The sequence below is a fragment of the Callorhinus ursinus genome, unplaced genomic scaffold (assembly GCF_003265705.2).
Source record: "Callorhinus ursinus isolate GAN/ISIS: 27379988/994484 unplaced genomic scaffold, GSC_fseal_2.0 scaffold15, whole genome shotgun sequence".
In the NCBI taxonomy this organism is placed as follows: Eukaryota; Metazoa; Chordata; class Mammalia; order Carnivora; family Otariidae; genus Callorhinus; species Callorhinus ursinus.
The window spans coordinates 42,290,065-42,304,423 of record NW_027397077.1 but is presented as its reverse complement, the minus strand read 5'-3'; the positions used below and the strand labels follow the sequence as shown (position 1 = coordinate 42,304,423).

At 52.1% G+C, this 14,359-nt stretch overlaps 1 protein-coding gene across 2 annotated transcripts; it reads right to left on the bottom strand.

Moving 5' to 3' along the window:
• Window positions 1-3,395: 3,395 nt before the first annotated feature.
• On the bottom strand, window positions 3,396-12,318 carry H1-8 (H1.8 linker histone). Of its 2 annotated transcripts, XM_025885756.2 has the most exons (5): window positions 12,210-12,318; window positions 7,079-7,338; window positions 4,981-5,344; window positions 4,085-4,146; window positions 3,396-3,743 (listed from the first exon to the last, which is right to left on the bottom strand). In XM_025885756.2, the coding sequence occupies exons 1-5, from the start codon at window positions 12,316-12,318 to the stop codon at window positions 3,495-3,497; spliced, it is 1,044 nt and encodes a 347-aa protein (XP_025741541.1). In that variant the 3' UTR covers window positions 3,396-3,494. The 2 variants fall into 2 exon arrangements, with proteins under 2 accessions (XP_025741541.1, XP_073757789.1); XM_073901688.1 differs by lacking the exons at window positions 7,079-7,338; window positions 12,210-12,318 and adding an exon at window positions 6,299-6,342.
• Window positions 12,319-14,359: the final 2,041 nt, after the last annotated feature.

Here is a 14,359-nt window from a genome sequence, read left to right as displayed (position 1 = left end):
CTTAGTTGGGGTCAGCATCACCGCAGAACCCCCAGCCCAGCCAGTGGGCTCTGGGCCTGAGCTGGGGGTGAGGTTCATCACCGTCCCCCAAAGAAAAGGTCATTAGAGAACTGGCTCCAAATTAGAAGCAACTCAATCATTTTTCCATCATAATGGGAAAAAATGAAGCACCCATTTATCAAGAATACAAACTAGGACAGAAAAATTCATACAATTTAAAACAAAATCCCACAAATACCAGTTCTAGAATTAATGAGAACAGAGAAGTGAGAAAAGAAAAATAAACAATTTTTGGCTTTAAAAATAGCCTTTTCCTGTAGGGGCTCCTGGGTGGAGACAGATTCTTTATCTTTTCAAATTTTCTATTCTGAGCACTGATTCCTTTTCATTAAGCAGCAGATTTTCTAATTTAAGTTATTGACACATTTGATAGGGATTTTTTTTTTTTGGTGTGATTTTAGAATAAATACATGTTTCCTGCAGAAATGTCAGGAAATCAAAGCCACCCTAACCCACCCATGGTTCGTGTCCCAGAGAATGCTGGTCCAGATCGTGTACCCGCCTGGGTCGGGGGCTGAGTAAATCTGGGACCCGGGTGTACGCACCATTCTGTAACCTGTGTTTTCCCCAGGCAACAATACGTCAGTGACATCTTTCTGTGGCATTAAATATTCTGCAGCCTGTTGTGATGCCTGCTGAACACGCAGTTCCTTCTTGAGGTTTAGAAACACATTGGCACATGGCGGAAAACTCTAGTTTCTGGGGTCATTTCTCAACACAGAAGGTGGGAGACCTCTGTGAGTCACCCACAGTTCTTATCTGGGGCCCTGAAGACTGCCTTGCAGCGACAGGTGTCCCCTCACTGTCTGAAGGTCATGGGAGGTCATGGACACTTCGGTGCAGTGTCCTTGAGCGGGGAGGAGACTCGGCCGTGTCTCATGGGTGCTGGATGCTGTCCGGCCTCTGCTAGGCCAGGGGTACTCACCTGCTCCTAGCTTGTGGAGGTGCGAGGCCCAGGGATGCCATCCCAGAGCCTGGCCTGGCGCCTCCCACAACCCCCTGCCCAACCATGAAAGGAGTAGAGGCACAACCAGACCCTCTCCACGGAAAGTGCCAGCCCAGCCCCTCCCGTCTGCTCACAGTACCCTTGGGGGCCTGCTGCCAGCCACATCACAGACACCCCAAGGAAGATGGCAGCCCAGCTAGAAGCAGCCTCATGCGGGATTCGAGGAAGTGCGGGCAGGGCTGAAGGAGCAGGGGCAGGAAGGAACTGTCTGATGCTCCCTGCTGGCCTGTGTCGGTTTCCCTTTGTGCCCCTTCTGCCCCCTTTCCCAAGTCTCGTCCAGTTTCCCTCCACCTCCCTTCTAGTTCACCCTGTCCTCCACCCCTCCCTGGCTCAGCTGTCACCCCTCAACGAGACTGCCTTTCAGCAGCCTCCTGCCCGGGCTGAGTCCTCACCCCAGGAAATTGTCAGCGTGGAGTCACCAGGCTGTGTCCACCCCAAACTATAGACTCATCCTTGACCCCTTTCTTCCACCCAATACTTCAACAAATCCCATGCACCCTGCTTAAACTTCTCTCCAGAACCGACCGCTTGTGAGCCCTCCCTCCACACACGGCTCTCCTCACCTGGACCACAGCAGGTTCTCCTCGCAGCCCATGCCCCCTGCAGTCACTCTGCTGCTCACTGTCCTCTAACAGCCCCTCCCCACCATTACAGTGAAACCCCAAGTTCTTCCCCCGGCTTACAAGGCCCTTCCCGATCTGCCCTGGCCTACCCCATGGTCCTTGCTCTAGGTTATCTACTGCTGCGTAACAAACCACCCCAATCCTCAAGGGATTAAAACAATAACATTCATTTATAGGACCCCCTGCCCATGGGGGATACGTTCCAAGACCCCCAGTGGAAGCCTGAAACTGCAAACAGTAAGAACCCTATATATACTATGTCTTTTCTTAGACAGACATACCCACGATAAAGTTTAATTTATAAATTAGGCAGAGTAAGAGATCAACAAGTAGTAATAAAATCGAGCAACTGTAACACTATATTATAATCAGAATTATGTGACTGTGGTCTCTCTCTCTCAGAATAACTTATTGTATGGTACTCACCCTTCCTGGAATGTGAGCTGATAAAAGGTCCATGTGAGGAAGGGCAGCGAGGGGTAGGACAGAGGCACTGTGACGTAGTGTTAGGCTACTATCGACCTTCGGATGATCCATCAGAAGGTCGGTCACCTGCTTCTGGAGCATGGCTGTCCACAGGTAACTGAAACCACGCAAAGTGAAACCGCGGAAAGCGGGGGGGCACTATTGTATGGTCCTTGCGCATCTGCCACTGGGACAGGGTTCAGCAGGGAAGGCTCGTCCCTGTTCCACGTGGTGTCAGCCGAGGCAGCTCAACTACAGCTAGAAGTTCCAATTCCAAGGTGGCGCACTCCTCTGGCTGGCAAACTGGTCAGGGATGGCAGCTGGGGCTGACAATCGGGGTGCCTCTGTTTCTTTCCACCAGCTGCTTGGGCTTTCCCACAGCATATGGTGGTGGGGTTCTAAGAGCAAGTGTCAAAGCAAAAACAAAAACAAACAGGACACACAGGGAGTAGAAGCAGCCAGGCTCCCTAAGGTCTGGGCCCAGAAACTGTCATAATGTCCTTCCCACTGTATTCTACTATTCAAGCAATCACAGAGCCCAGAGGTAAGGGGCGGGGACATAGACTCCACCTCCCCATGGGAAGAGGGTCACAGATGTTTTTAAAGCAACCCTGAACCTCATCTCCCATTACTGTCCCTCCTCATGGAACTCCCGAAGGCTCTTAGAGCCTGTCAAGTATGTTTCCACCACAGGGCCTTTGCACTTTCTCCTCCTTCTGTTGATTAGAGCAGGGCCCCGCTCAGGAACTTGTTGAATGGTCCTCTCCTTGGCCAGAGGACTCTTTCTTAAACACACACTAACCATATCTAGTCTCTCCCCTGCCTATAGCCCTTCCTGCCTAGCCCTCACTGTCTACCTTCACTTGTCCACCACATCCCCCACCCTCCTCCCTACCCCATGCTCCTCTCAGAGCCACAAACCCCCTCCTTCCACCACACTGTCCAGCCCCACCTCACATGCTGGGCCCTCTGCCTGCAGTGCCCTTCCCCGCCTAAGCTGTCTTCTGCTCATCCTTTAGAACCAAAAGCCACCTCCTCCAGGAAGCAGTCCCAGATCTCAGGCTGGGTTTAACACCCCTCCTGTGCCTCCACAGACCCCTACATGTCTTGGACCCCTGAACCAGCCCTTTACACTGTAGAACCTGTCTCCCGCAGGGAGGGAACCCCTATCTGGGCATGAGCCGTAGATGGCCAAAATCCTTGGACCTCAGCCTCCACCGACACCGATTTGTGAGGGGAAAAAAGCCTTTATTGATAAATAGATTACAATGAAATAAATAGAGTGACGGTATGTTGGGGAATAAAAACTCGGGCAGGATCTCCGTGTCTCTACCCCAGCTCTAGCTTTCAGCCTCTGCCTTCCTACTGGCCAGTTTGGACGATGAGGCCTTGGTGGGCAAGTTCAGCCTCCTTGGGCCCTTGGGGGCCTCTGTCTTCCTGGCCAGGGGTTCAGGCACCATCTTAGACCCACCAGCCCTGGGAAGAGCAGCGGCCTTGGCTTTGGGCCCCGCCTTGGCTGCATGAGCAACGACCTCTTTAGGGACGTGATTTTCCTTCTTTTTGGCTGGAGAAGCAGTACCCTTCTTGGCCTATACGAAAGCAAACCAGGAGCCAGAGGACAGCGTGAGGCAGGGTTAGACACACAGCTTGGAGCCCACAAGAATAGGGCTGAAATCCCAGTGGGCTCCAAGGGAGGGGGGGTTCTGGGTGCCTTTGGACAAGGGACCCCACCTCTCTAAGCCTGGGTCTGACATGTGAAATGGGGGTGAGGATCCTCAGAGCACTGGAGGGCCAGACAGAAGTGAAATGTGCTTTGTACAAAAGCAAATTACCCCCTTCTCCATGGACCCTCCCAGGGGCTGGGTGTGGGGAGCCCGAGCTCTAGCCTGCTCAGCGTGGAGATCCAGACCAGGGAAGTCACAGGACCTACCTTGGGGACCGTGGGTTTTGCACTCCGACTCCCAGCTTTTGTCTTCCTGTGGGCCTCACCACCTGTCAGAGGGTGGGGGAGAGCATGTGGGAAGGACCCCTTTCGGGAGGAGCTTCTGGTGGGCAGGAAGGTTCAGGGGCCCCAGTCCTCACTCTGCCGCTTACAGGCTATGTGACCTGGGGCAAGTCGGTTGGCCACTCTGAGCCTGGGTGCCCTTGTCTGCCAACTGGGGATAACAGCATCTCTCTCATGGGATGGTTGGGGGATTAAATGGATGGTGGAAGACCATCTCTCACCCTGAGCAAGGCACCAGGCAGAGCCCCCCTTGCTCCGTGTTCACCCACACCAAAGACCCCCCACTGGTTTATTAGTCTCTAGTCTTTCGGCCATCTTCCACACGGCAGCCATGATACATTTAAAAAAAAAAAATACCTTGTACCCTAGCTGTTCCCTGTTCAAAGTCCTTCCATGGCTCTTCATTGTCTTCCAGATCGAGGCCAGACTCCCAGCTGCCCTTCACAGGCTCCCCCCTTCTACTTCCCATACTGCACACAGAACTATTTGCACTTCCTCAAAACCTTTACCTTCTTCGTGCCTCTGACCTTTGCATACGCTGTTGTCCTCCCTGGGACACCTCCTCCAGGAAGCTTCCCCTGACTCCTCTCGGATGAGTCAGGCTCCTCTTCTCCCTGCGTCTCCCCTTTCCTAAACCTATCCCCTACCCCCACCCCCCAGCTACCATGAGTTCTCCCACTCTCCAGCTCGAGCCAAGGACTCAGGCACATTCACTAGAGAAGGAAGCTCCTCCCCAGAACAGGCCTCTCCTGCCTCTCACCTCATATCCAGTGGCTGCCACAAATCCCTATCCCTCCCTCTCGCCCCACTCACACACCTACCCTGGCTCTTCCTTCTGCCTTTGACCTTTGACTTCCCACTGGGCCCGGTGGCACTGGGAGGGGCCCGTGTGGCCTTGTCTGGCTGTTGGGAGGCCTTTCTGGCCTCACTCGCTCTTGCCTCTTGGTCTTTGGTCGGGCCGCCTTTCTTGGGAGCCTTCTCCTTGGCTGCACCTGGTTTGGGAGGAGCCGTCCTCACCTCTCGCAGCTTCCTGGGTCCCCTTTTCACCTCGCCTGGGTTGGGAGGGTCCTTCTTTGCCTCCCTCGGTTTCTTGGGGCCCTTCCCCTTGGCCTCACTGGGTTTCCTGGGGGCTGTCACGATGGGCATCTTCTTGGGTTGGACTTTCCTCTTATGCTTGGGAACCAACTGGTGGAGGAGAGAATGGGGTGGAATTGAGAGCAGAAGTTCTCAGGGTCTCATACCCCTACACGAAGCTCAGAGAGGAAAGCCTTGTTCCAAAAGAGGGGGCGAAGAAGGTGGTCAGGGGCGTGGGGAGCAGATGCATGAGCACCTCCTAAAGGCCTGATGCCAAAGACACATTCTATCCCCGTATTGCTCTTTGAGGGAGGGGTGTTGCCATTGAGGAGCTAGGGGACCTGAGTCTCCTAGACATGCCAGAGGTTCTCTTACCTCCTGCGCAGGTGGCTGTCAGGAGGTCACAGGCACCCCCCCTCCTGCCCCCCAAGTCCGGAAGTCTCAAAGCCAGGCTCCTGGGAGTAAAGTGCACCACACACACTGAGTCCTGACCCCAGTCCTCTGAGATGCTAGTCTACAAATCTCCTTTGACCTCCCGCTCCACACACCTTCGCATGCACTCGGACTCCCCCTCCTCCTCCCACCTAGGCCCCACCCCCCCACGTCATGCCTCACACCCCCTATGCCTCCCCAAGTCTCCCTTTTCCCCTTTTGCCTCTTGGGTGGACCTTCCAAGTCACAGCTTCCTGTGCAACTCAGCCAAGACTATCTCTTCTCCCACTGGCCTGTCTTCCCATCTTTACAGCGGGGACATCAGGAAATGGGTGAGAGGCAGGGGGATGTGAGGGCCCTTGGCAAACAGGTAGTCTCGTCCTAGAGCCTGCCTCTAATGATGTTGCTCCCCCTGTCCCCAAAATCTCATGGCTCCCCGTTACCGTCAAGACCAGAAACAACCGCCCTCCTAGCACACACACATTTCTAACTCCATGACACTCCAGGCTCCCTTCCCCGCCTCCCATCCCCTCAGCCCACTTTCCTGACAGGCTCTCAGGTCCTGCAGCCTAACCCAGCCATGCACACCCTCAGTGCCCCCCACCTTGCTCTCCTTCGCCCCACCCTATGCACCTGGACTTGCCATAGCTTGTGTCCAATCTCTGACCGTTGCCTGGGAATTCTACGAGGAGCTTGTTGTCCTCAGCCACCTGGTTACCACAGGGACTGGAACACGGTACATTGAGAAAGTTCCAGTGTTCTGTGGTTACGGTCAGAGCAACTGCCACGTGCTGGGGCCCAGCAATGACCAGAAAGACCCCATGTCCGGGTCCCTGAGATTTCCCTGGTGGCAGCTGACAGTCACAATGCTGGCGTTGGATTTTGTGCCAAATCTGCCCTCAGCTCTAGGTGTCCCTGGATGGCTCCCCTCCAGGACCCTCCCCTTTGAAAGATGAGGATGGGGGGGGGTGGCTCAGGGAGGTGCCAGCCCTGGTCTGGAGACCTGGGGTTTGTAGCCAGAGAGCGTGGGCAGCAAACCCAGCTGTGACCTTCTAGACCCCATGGTTGGGTGTGCCTTGTCCATGACGGGAGAATTCCAGGCAGGTGCTGTGGGCACTAAGGACTCAGAGTGAACACAGCAGAGATAGTCCCTGGTCACTGGACACCCGTGACAGGGATGAAGGCAGACACAGCCGGGGAACTGGGGCCCTGCAGGCTCTCAAAGGAGGCACCCCACTACCCTTCCTGGAGGAGAAGATATCTCTGAGAAGGCAGAAGGAAGAAGACAGGGAACAGCCTCCCCGAGGTGGGGGGCAGGGAGGAGGAGCTGGGGCTGAAGCTCAAAGTCTGGGGCCCAGACCCTCCCACCCTGTGGCCTCCCCCAGTCCCACCCTCCAGCCCAAGCAGGCTCACTTTGAAGCTGCCAGTGGCCCCCCTGGCCTTGGAGTTGGTGGGCCGGACAAGCAGGCCGCGGTGCATGCCCGTGGCCAGGGCCTGCTTCAGCAGGTACTTGAGCCGGAGGACATCCACTGTAGGGTACTTCTGCAGGATATAAACCTTGATGGCCGCCACGGAGGTGCCCCGGCGCCGCTCCCCCGCCTGCAGCGCCTCCAGGACCATGCGCAGCATGGGAGGGTGGCGGCGCGGCCCTCGGGCGGTGCTGCAGCTCGGGCCTGCGGGGGGTGGGGGGAGAGGTGGGGAGACAGTGGGGCGTCACCTGGCGCCCAGACCACCCTCGGCCTGATCGACCACAAACCTGCCTGGCAGACCATGCGCCAGGCACCAGCCAGGGCCCACGGTGGGTGGGCCAGGCGCCTGGGGGATCAGACACAACCCAGTTTGGTAGCACCGCCCGCCGGCTGGCCCGTAACCACCCCAACGGGAGGGCAGGGCAGGTGGCTTGTCTGGCCACTGTCTCCCAGTGACCCGCGCAGAGCTGGGTCCACGCCGGGCGCTCCATAGAGCTTCCCTGAAAGAATTAAATAGTCCTTTTAGAAAACTAGGGACTTGGCGAGAGGGCCACAGGGAGGAAATCAGCAAAATCCAGCCTGTGAGGAGCTCTCCAGGACACACAGCCCAGCTTCTACAAATAAACAAGGAGGGGGAAAAAAAAAGTGGGAAGGGGCCCTAGGGATGAAAGAGCCTGCGGAGCCCGTTCAACCACATGCAACGTGGGATCCTTTGCTCAAACTAAGAATGGGGACTTAAATGAGCCAACTTGGGAGGGGGGGAAGGCAACCAGATAAATGTGAACATTGGAAATATTTGGGGATATTAAGGATGATTTTTTGGGGGTTTGCTGGTGGTATTGCAGTTATAGTCTAAGAGGCTCTTTTCTTTTAAAGGTAAATACTGAGGGCAACATAAGCAAAAATAAACTATTGGGATCACATCAAACTAAAAAGCTTTGCACAGTGAAGGAAATCATCACAAAATGAAAAGGCAACCCTACTGAGTGGGAGAAGATACTTGCAAATGATATACCCCATAAGGGGTTAATATCCAAAGTATATAAAGAACTCCTACAACTCAATAACAAAAAAACCAATCTGATTAAAAAATGGGCAGAGAATTTGAATAGACATTTCTCCAATGACATATAGATGGCCAACAGGCACATGAAAAGATGCTCAACATCACTAATCAGCAAGGAAATGCAAATCACAATACAACAAGACAGCACCTCACAATTGTCAGAATGGCTAACATTAAAAAGACAAGAAATAGGGGCACCTGCGTGGCTCAGTTAAGGTATTGATCTCAGGGCTGTGAGTTCAAGCCCTGTGTTTGGCTCCATGCTGGGTGTGGAGCCTACTTAAAAAAAAGGGGGGGGGGAGTGGAGGGGTGCACCTGGGTGGCTCAGTTGGTTAAGCGTCTGCCTTCGGCTCAGGTCATGACCCCGGGGTCCTGGGATCGAGCCCCACATCAGGCTCCCCCTGCTCTACAGGGAACCTGCTTCTCCCTCTCCCTCTGCCTGCCATTCCCCCTGCTTGTGCTCTGTCAAATAAATAAATAAAATCTTAAAAAAAAAAAAAAGACAATAACAAGTGTTGGTGAGGCTGTGGAGAAAAGGGAACCCTTGTGTACTATTGGTGAGAATGTAAATTGATACAACCACTCTGGAAAACAGTATGGCGTTTCCTCAAAATTGAAACATAGAACTACCCTACCGTCTCGCAATTCCACTTCTGCATATTTATCTGAAGAAAACAAAAGCACTAGTTCAAAAAGATATATGCACCCCTCTGTTCATTGCAGCATTTGCATTAGTCAAGATATGGAAGCAACTCATGTCCATGAATAGATGAATGGATAAAGAAGACACGGTGTGTGGACCCATTGGAATATTATTCAACCCTAATCTTGTCATTTGCAACAACATGGGATAGACCTACGAGGTATTATGTTAAGTGAAATAAGTCAGATAGAAAGATAGTTTGATTTCACTTACAGAGAGGGTAACTAAACTTAATCATGGTAAGCATTTCATAAGGTATACAAATAATGAAGCACTATGTTATATACCTAAAACTAATATATATCAATTAAAAATAGTTTTAAAAAATAAAGATGGGGCGCCTGGGTGGCTCAGAGTGTTAAACATCTGACTCTTGATTTCAGCTCAGGTCATGATCTCAGGGTCATGAGATCAAGCCCTGCGTCGGGCTCTGCACTGAGCTCAGAGCCTGCTTATGATTCTCTCTCCCCCTCTCCCTCTGCCCCCCACCCCTCCACCACCATCCCGACCTGCTCCTCTCTCTCAAAATTAAAAAATAATAAAATTAAATTAAAAAACAAAGATAAATGCTAGACTACTTATAGGTGAAATGATAAGCCTGGCATTTGCCCTGAAATAACACAGTAGGTGAAATAAGAGTAGCCAGGAGCTGATAAGTGTTGAAGCTGTACGAAGGGTGCACAGGAAGGGAGTGGGGGTTGGTTTGCATTGTCTATTGTTGCATGCATTTGGAAGTTTTCATACATAAGTTACAAAAGAATCCCACTCCTAGGTTTGGATACTCAAGAGAAATGAAAACACAAGTTCAAATGAAGATTTGTACTCAAATGTTCATAGCAGCATTATTTATAATAGCCAAAATAGAAACCCAAATGTCCATAAACTAATGAATTGGATAAACAGAACATGACATTAACCATAAAATGGAATATCATCCAGCAAAAAGAAGGAATGAAGTCCTTCCTTGAAAACACGCTGGGTGCAAGAAGACAGTCACGAAAAGTCCCATATTATAGGATGCCATTTATATTGAAATGTCCTGAATGGGATAATCATAGACAGAAAGTAGATTAGTGGTTGCCAGGGGCTGGGGATCGTGGGTGAGGAGGGGCAGTGACTGTAAGGGGTACAGGTTTTCTTTAAAAGGGGATGAAAATATTCTAAAGTTGCCTGTGGAAATGGATACACAGCTGTGAATATACTAACAGCCACTGTACCCTTTAAATGGGTGAATTGTATGGTACGTGAATTACTGAGATACCTCAATTACTGAGATACTGTTAAGTTGCAAAAGAAAATAGGATCAAGGGGAGAAAAGCTTTCAGTCACTATAAGGTGCATACAAGTGGTTTAAATATGAAACCTGATTTAAATGTGGTGATTAAAAATGTTGGCTTCTGGGGCGCCTGGGTGGCCCAGTCGTTAAGCGTCTGCCTTCGGCTCAGGTCATGATCCCAGGGTCCTGGGATCGAGCCCCGCATCGAGCTCCCTGCTCCGCGGGAAGCCTGCTTCTCCCTCTCCCACTCCCCCCGCTTGTGTTCCCTCTCTCGCTCTCTCTCTCTGTCAAATAAATAAATAAAATCTTTTTTAAAAAAAATGTTGGCTTCTGATCAGTTTGCAAAAATTAAAGACTTTTAAAAAGGAATTGATTGGCTAATATATATATATTTAAAAAAAAAACACATTTTAAAGTAGAAAAAAAAGTAAAAAAACATTGTAGAGAACTAATCCAATTCATCTACTGCTGCCTCTTGGCCAGGAAGAGCCCAGTGTCTGCGAATATTCATTTTGCGCCAAAGCTTGTGAATGAGTGGAATCCCTGGTCAGCCACACCCAGGACCTCGGGAGTTTCACTTTCCTCTCTGGGCCTTAGTCTTCCCATCTGTACAGTGGGGATGGGGTCTTTAACACCTCCCAGCTGGGGTGTCCTCCGGCCTGGCCTGCAGTGACAGTTCTAACCCTTCCCCTGCCTCCCGAGAGCCAGGCCCTGTTCCAGGGAGCTACCCCAAGTCTCTTCCCTCCCCAGTCCCTACAGCTGAATTCAGTTCCTCATTCTGCGTTATTCAATGCCTGCTATATCCAGGGATGACCAGACAGAACACACAGCTCCCCCAAACTTGTCCTCCATCCTCTCTCTCCCAGGAATGGCACCTACCATACTTAGCTGGACACCCAAGCAAGCAAGAAACTGGAGGACATTCTGGACCTCCCATCCCCACCCCTTCTTCATGGACTTCTCCCCCCTCCATCCCGAGGACCCCAGCCTTCTCCCCACTGTACCTCCCCTCTCTCCCCTCCCCACTGCTGTCAGTGTAAAGGGCCCAAGGCCTTGGCTGAAGCCTTGGAGGCTCAGTGTGGCAGGTCCTGCCCCTTCCCTCCTCCTGCCCCGCCACTCTGCCCCTGGCCAGAGGAGGGCCTGGGACTCCCTGGAAGCTTCCCCTAACCCCCTCACCTCTGGGCCTCTGCCCATGCTCTTACCTTGCCTGGGTGGCCTTTGTCCCCCGTGCTCACTCAGGTAGCCCTCACTCATCCCTCAAGGCCCACACAGCACCACGATTTGGACACCTGCCCTGACTTCTCAAGCCAGGGTGAGCATCTCTGCCCCAGGCTCCAAAGCACCTGGAACCCACCCTCCAACTTTTCCTCTGAAGGAACCTTTACTCACACTCAGAACACTTGCCCCGCCTCACCCTCTTTCTCCTGGGTGAGGCTTAACCCGCCTTCAGGGGTCACCGCTTTCAGAAAGCCTTCCTTGACCTCCCAGAGTAGGTTAGTGACTCCTATGGGCTCCTACAGCCCTCTGCATTCCCGACGTCAAAGCACAGGCCACATTATGAAATGGCATCTATTAATGAGGCAGTCTTCCCCCTCAGACTGGGAGCTCCTGGAGGGAATGAACCAATCTATATCCAGAGAAACCCTGAGGCATTGTTTGTTGATTGCAAATTGGGAAGCCGCCCTCAACCCAAGGCCCAGCCTTGCAGCAAACGCTTGCTCTCCGCTCCCGCTCCTCCAGCTAGCCGCCCCGCAGCTGCCGGGTGTCCACCAGCCCTCCCCCGACAGGAAATGGGCTCCAGCTGGGGAGGCCTTCTTCCCTCTTCCCCCTGAGCTGGGCCAGCCTCAGCCCCCAGGCAGGACCCGGCCCCTGCTACCTTGGGCATCAGCTCTTCTGCCAAATGAGCATGTGAACTGCACAACCTCTAGAATGGGTGCTGGGGCCAGGCTGGGAGAGGAGGCTGGGTGGCACCAGGAGGGTCCAGGACACCCAGGGAACGGGCTCGCAAGGAGCTGCCTCCCCTTACCTACCTGGCTGTTCAGACTCAGACACCCCAGTCGACCCCACTGTGGAGGGCAAGGAGGTTGAGGACGTTGAAGAGGTTGAGATATCACTGGAGGCAATGCTCCCAGGAGCCATTGCAGACGCAGACGCAGACGCAGATCGTCAGACCCCCCTCCCAAGGCGTGAGACTTCCAGGCCAGGCTCGTTCCTCTTATATATCAGGAGCCCAGGCCCACCGCTCCAATTAGCCCCTGATTGGGCTGGGAGGCTCTGGGCTGCTGATTGGGGCAGGAGGGCTGGGATGGGGCACTGCAACCCTGCCTTGTGTGCTGACGCCCCAGCTTGGCCACCCACTCCTATGTGACCTTGGGTGAGTCAATTGACTTCTCTGGGTCTCAGGCTCATGGCAAAATGATGGGCCCTGAGATGATGGTCCCTCCTGCGCCCTCTGCCCCCACAGGGCCTGGAGATGCTGATGGGGAACTGGGCACACCTGGAGTGTGGAAGTGTTCACTGAGGCCTCCAGTCCCTACTTGCCCCATGCCACTCCTGTTTCCAGGCCACTGCCGACCTTGGTTTCTCAAGAAGTGGCAGTTGAAGCCCGGCTGGTGGGGTTTGCCTGGAGCAGACACCCCCAGATCAACCTGTGGCCTCCTTTTTTTCTGTTTTATATGAAAGAATTTTTAAGGGATGAATGAAAAATTTTTATTTATTATTATTATTTTTTTAAGATTTTATTTATTTGAGAGAGAGAAGGCAATGGGGGGGCAGAGGGAGAGGGAGAAGCAGACTCCCCACTGAGCAGGGAGCCCAACATGGGGCTCAATCCCAGGACCCTGAGATCATGACCTGAGCTGAAGTCAGGTGCTTAACAACTGAGTCACCCAGTCACCCTGAATGAGCAATTTTCAAATAAAATTGTCTAGCAAAAGTGTCCATAAACTGGTAAAAAAGGACAGAGAATATGAATAGGCAATTCACCAGAAAGCCTGATAAACACAAGAAAATATTATTGGCTTCCTTGGCATTCGGGAAAATTCACACAGAAACAGTGATAAGATACTATTTTCCCGTCAAACTGACTAAAATTGAAGGCAGTGTAGGCATGGATGCAGGGAGCCGGGCCCTCAGTGCCTCCACCTACGGTGTAAATTGGGGTGCAGCCTGGTTTGGAAATGTATTCCCTTGAACTCAGCGACTCCACTTCTGTATCCTAGAAGAGCTTTAGTCAGAAAAGAAACAACTGATGCATTATCTGGAAAAGAAAAAAAAAAAAAAAGAGAGAGAACTAACTTCCAGAGGAATCCCTCGAGGCTTGGCTGAACTAGTCCCCAAGTACCGAATACCGTGCAGTCATTTGAAACGAGGCAGTGAATTAATACAAGCATGAGGTGTTTTTCCACACCTGCTGGAATGACCGGTCTTTAGATATCTATCAATGCTGGGTGGCCAGCACGTCAAGAAATACATAGCTGCTGGGAGGGAAAGCTCGAAGCCACTCTAGAAGGCAGTGCAGTGACATCTAATACAACGAAAGCTAGATTCATGCCACATCCCACCCGTGGCACTCCAGGGATAAGTCTGAGAGGAACTCTTACATTGAGAGATAAGGATGCTCACTGCCATCGCAGCAAAAATTCAAGACAAACGAAATACCCGCCAGGAGAAAAATGAACAAATAAACCGTGGTCTATTCACCCAGTAGAGTAGTATACAGCAGTGAAAATGAGTGAATCAGAGGGTGCCTGGCTGGTTCGGTCAGGGGAGCATGCGGCTCTTGATCTTGGGGTCATGAGTTAGAGCCCCATGTTGGGTGCGGAGCCTACTTTAAATAAATAAATAAATAAATAAATTTTAAAAAATGAAAATGAATGAACTGGAATGTGTCTGTGGAATATGCTCTCCTCTCCTGCGAAGAAAGAAAGTGTGTGTGAGTGTATGAGCACGTGTGTGGGCGTGTGTTTGTGTGTGTGTAAGTATAGGCACAGAAGAAGGTCTGAAAGGATTCACACCAAGGTAACAGCAGTGGTTACCTCTAAGGAGGGTGTAGAATTTGGAGGGGACAGGTTTAAAACAGAATTGCATTCTTCTTCTTGTAGTTTCTTTATTGTTGGGATTTTCCAGGGGACTCTCCATGACCAGACATCTGGATTGAGGGAGGCGGAGGCCATCAAAG

Coding starts and splice junctions, on each gene's coding strand:
- H1-8 (XM_025885756.2), bottom strand. CDS start 12,318: ATGGCTCCTGGGAGCATTGCCTCCAGTGATATCTCAACCTCTTCAACG. Junction 5,345..7,078: donor GGGCCACTGGCAGCTTCAAA/GTGAGCCTGCTT, acceptor CTCCTCCACCAG/TTGGTTCCCAAGCATAAGAG. Junction 4,147..4,980: donor AGGCAGAAGGAAGAGCCAGG/GTAGGTGTGTGA, acceptor ACCCTCTGACAG/GTGGTGAGGCCCACAGGAAG.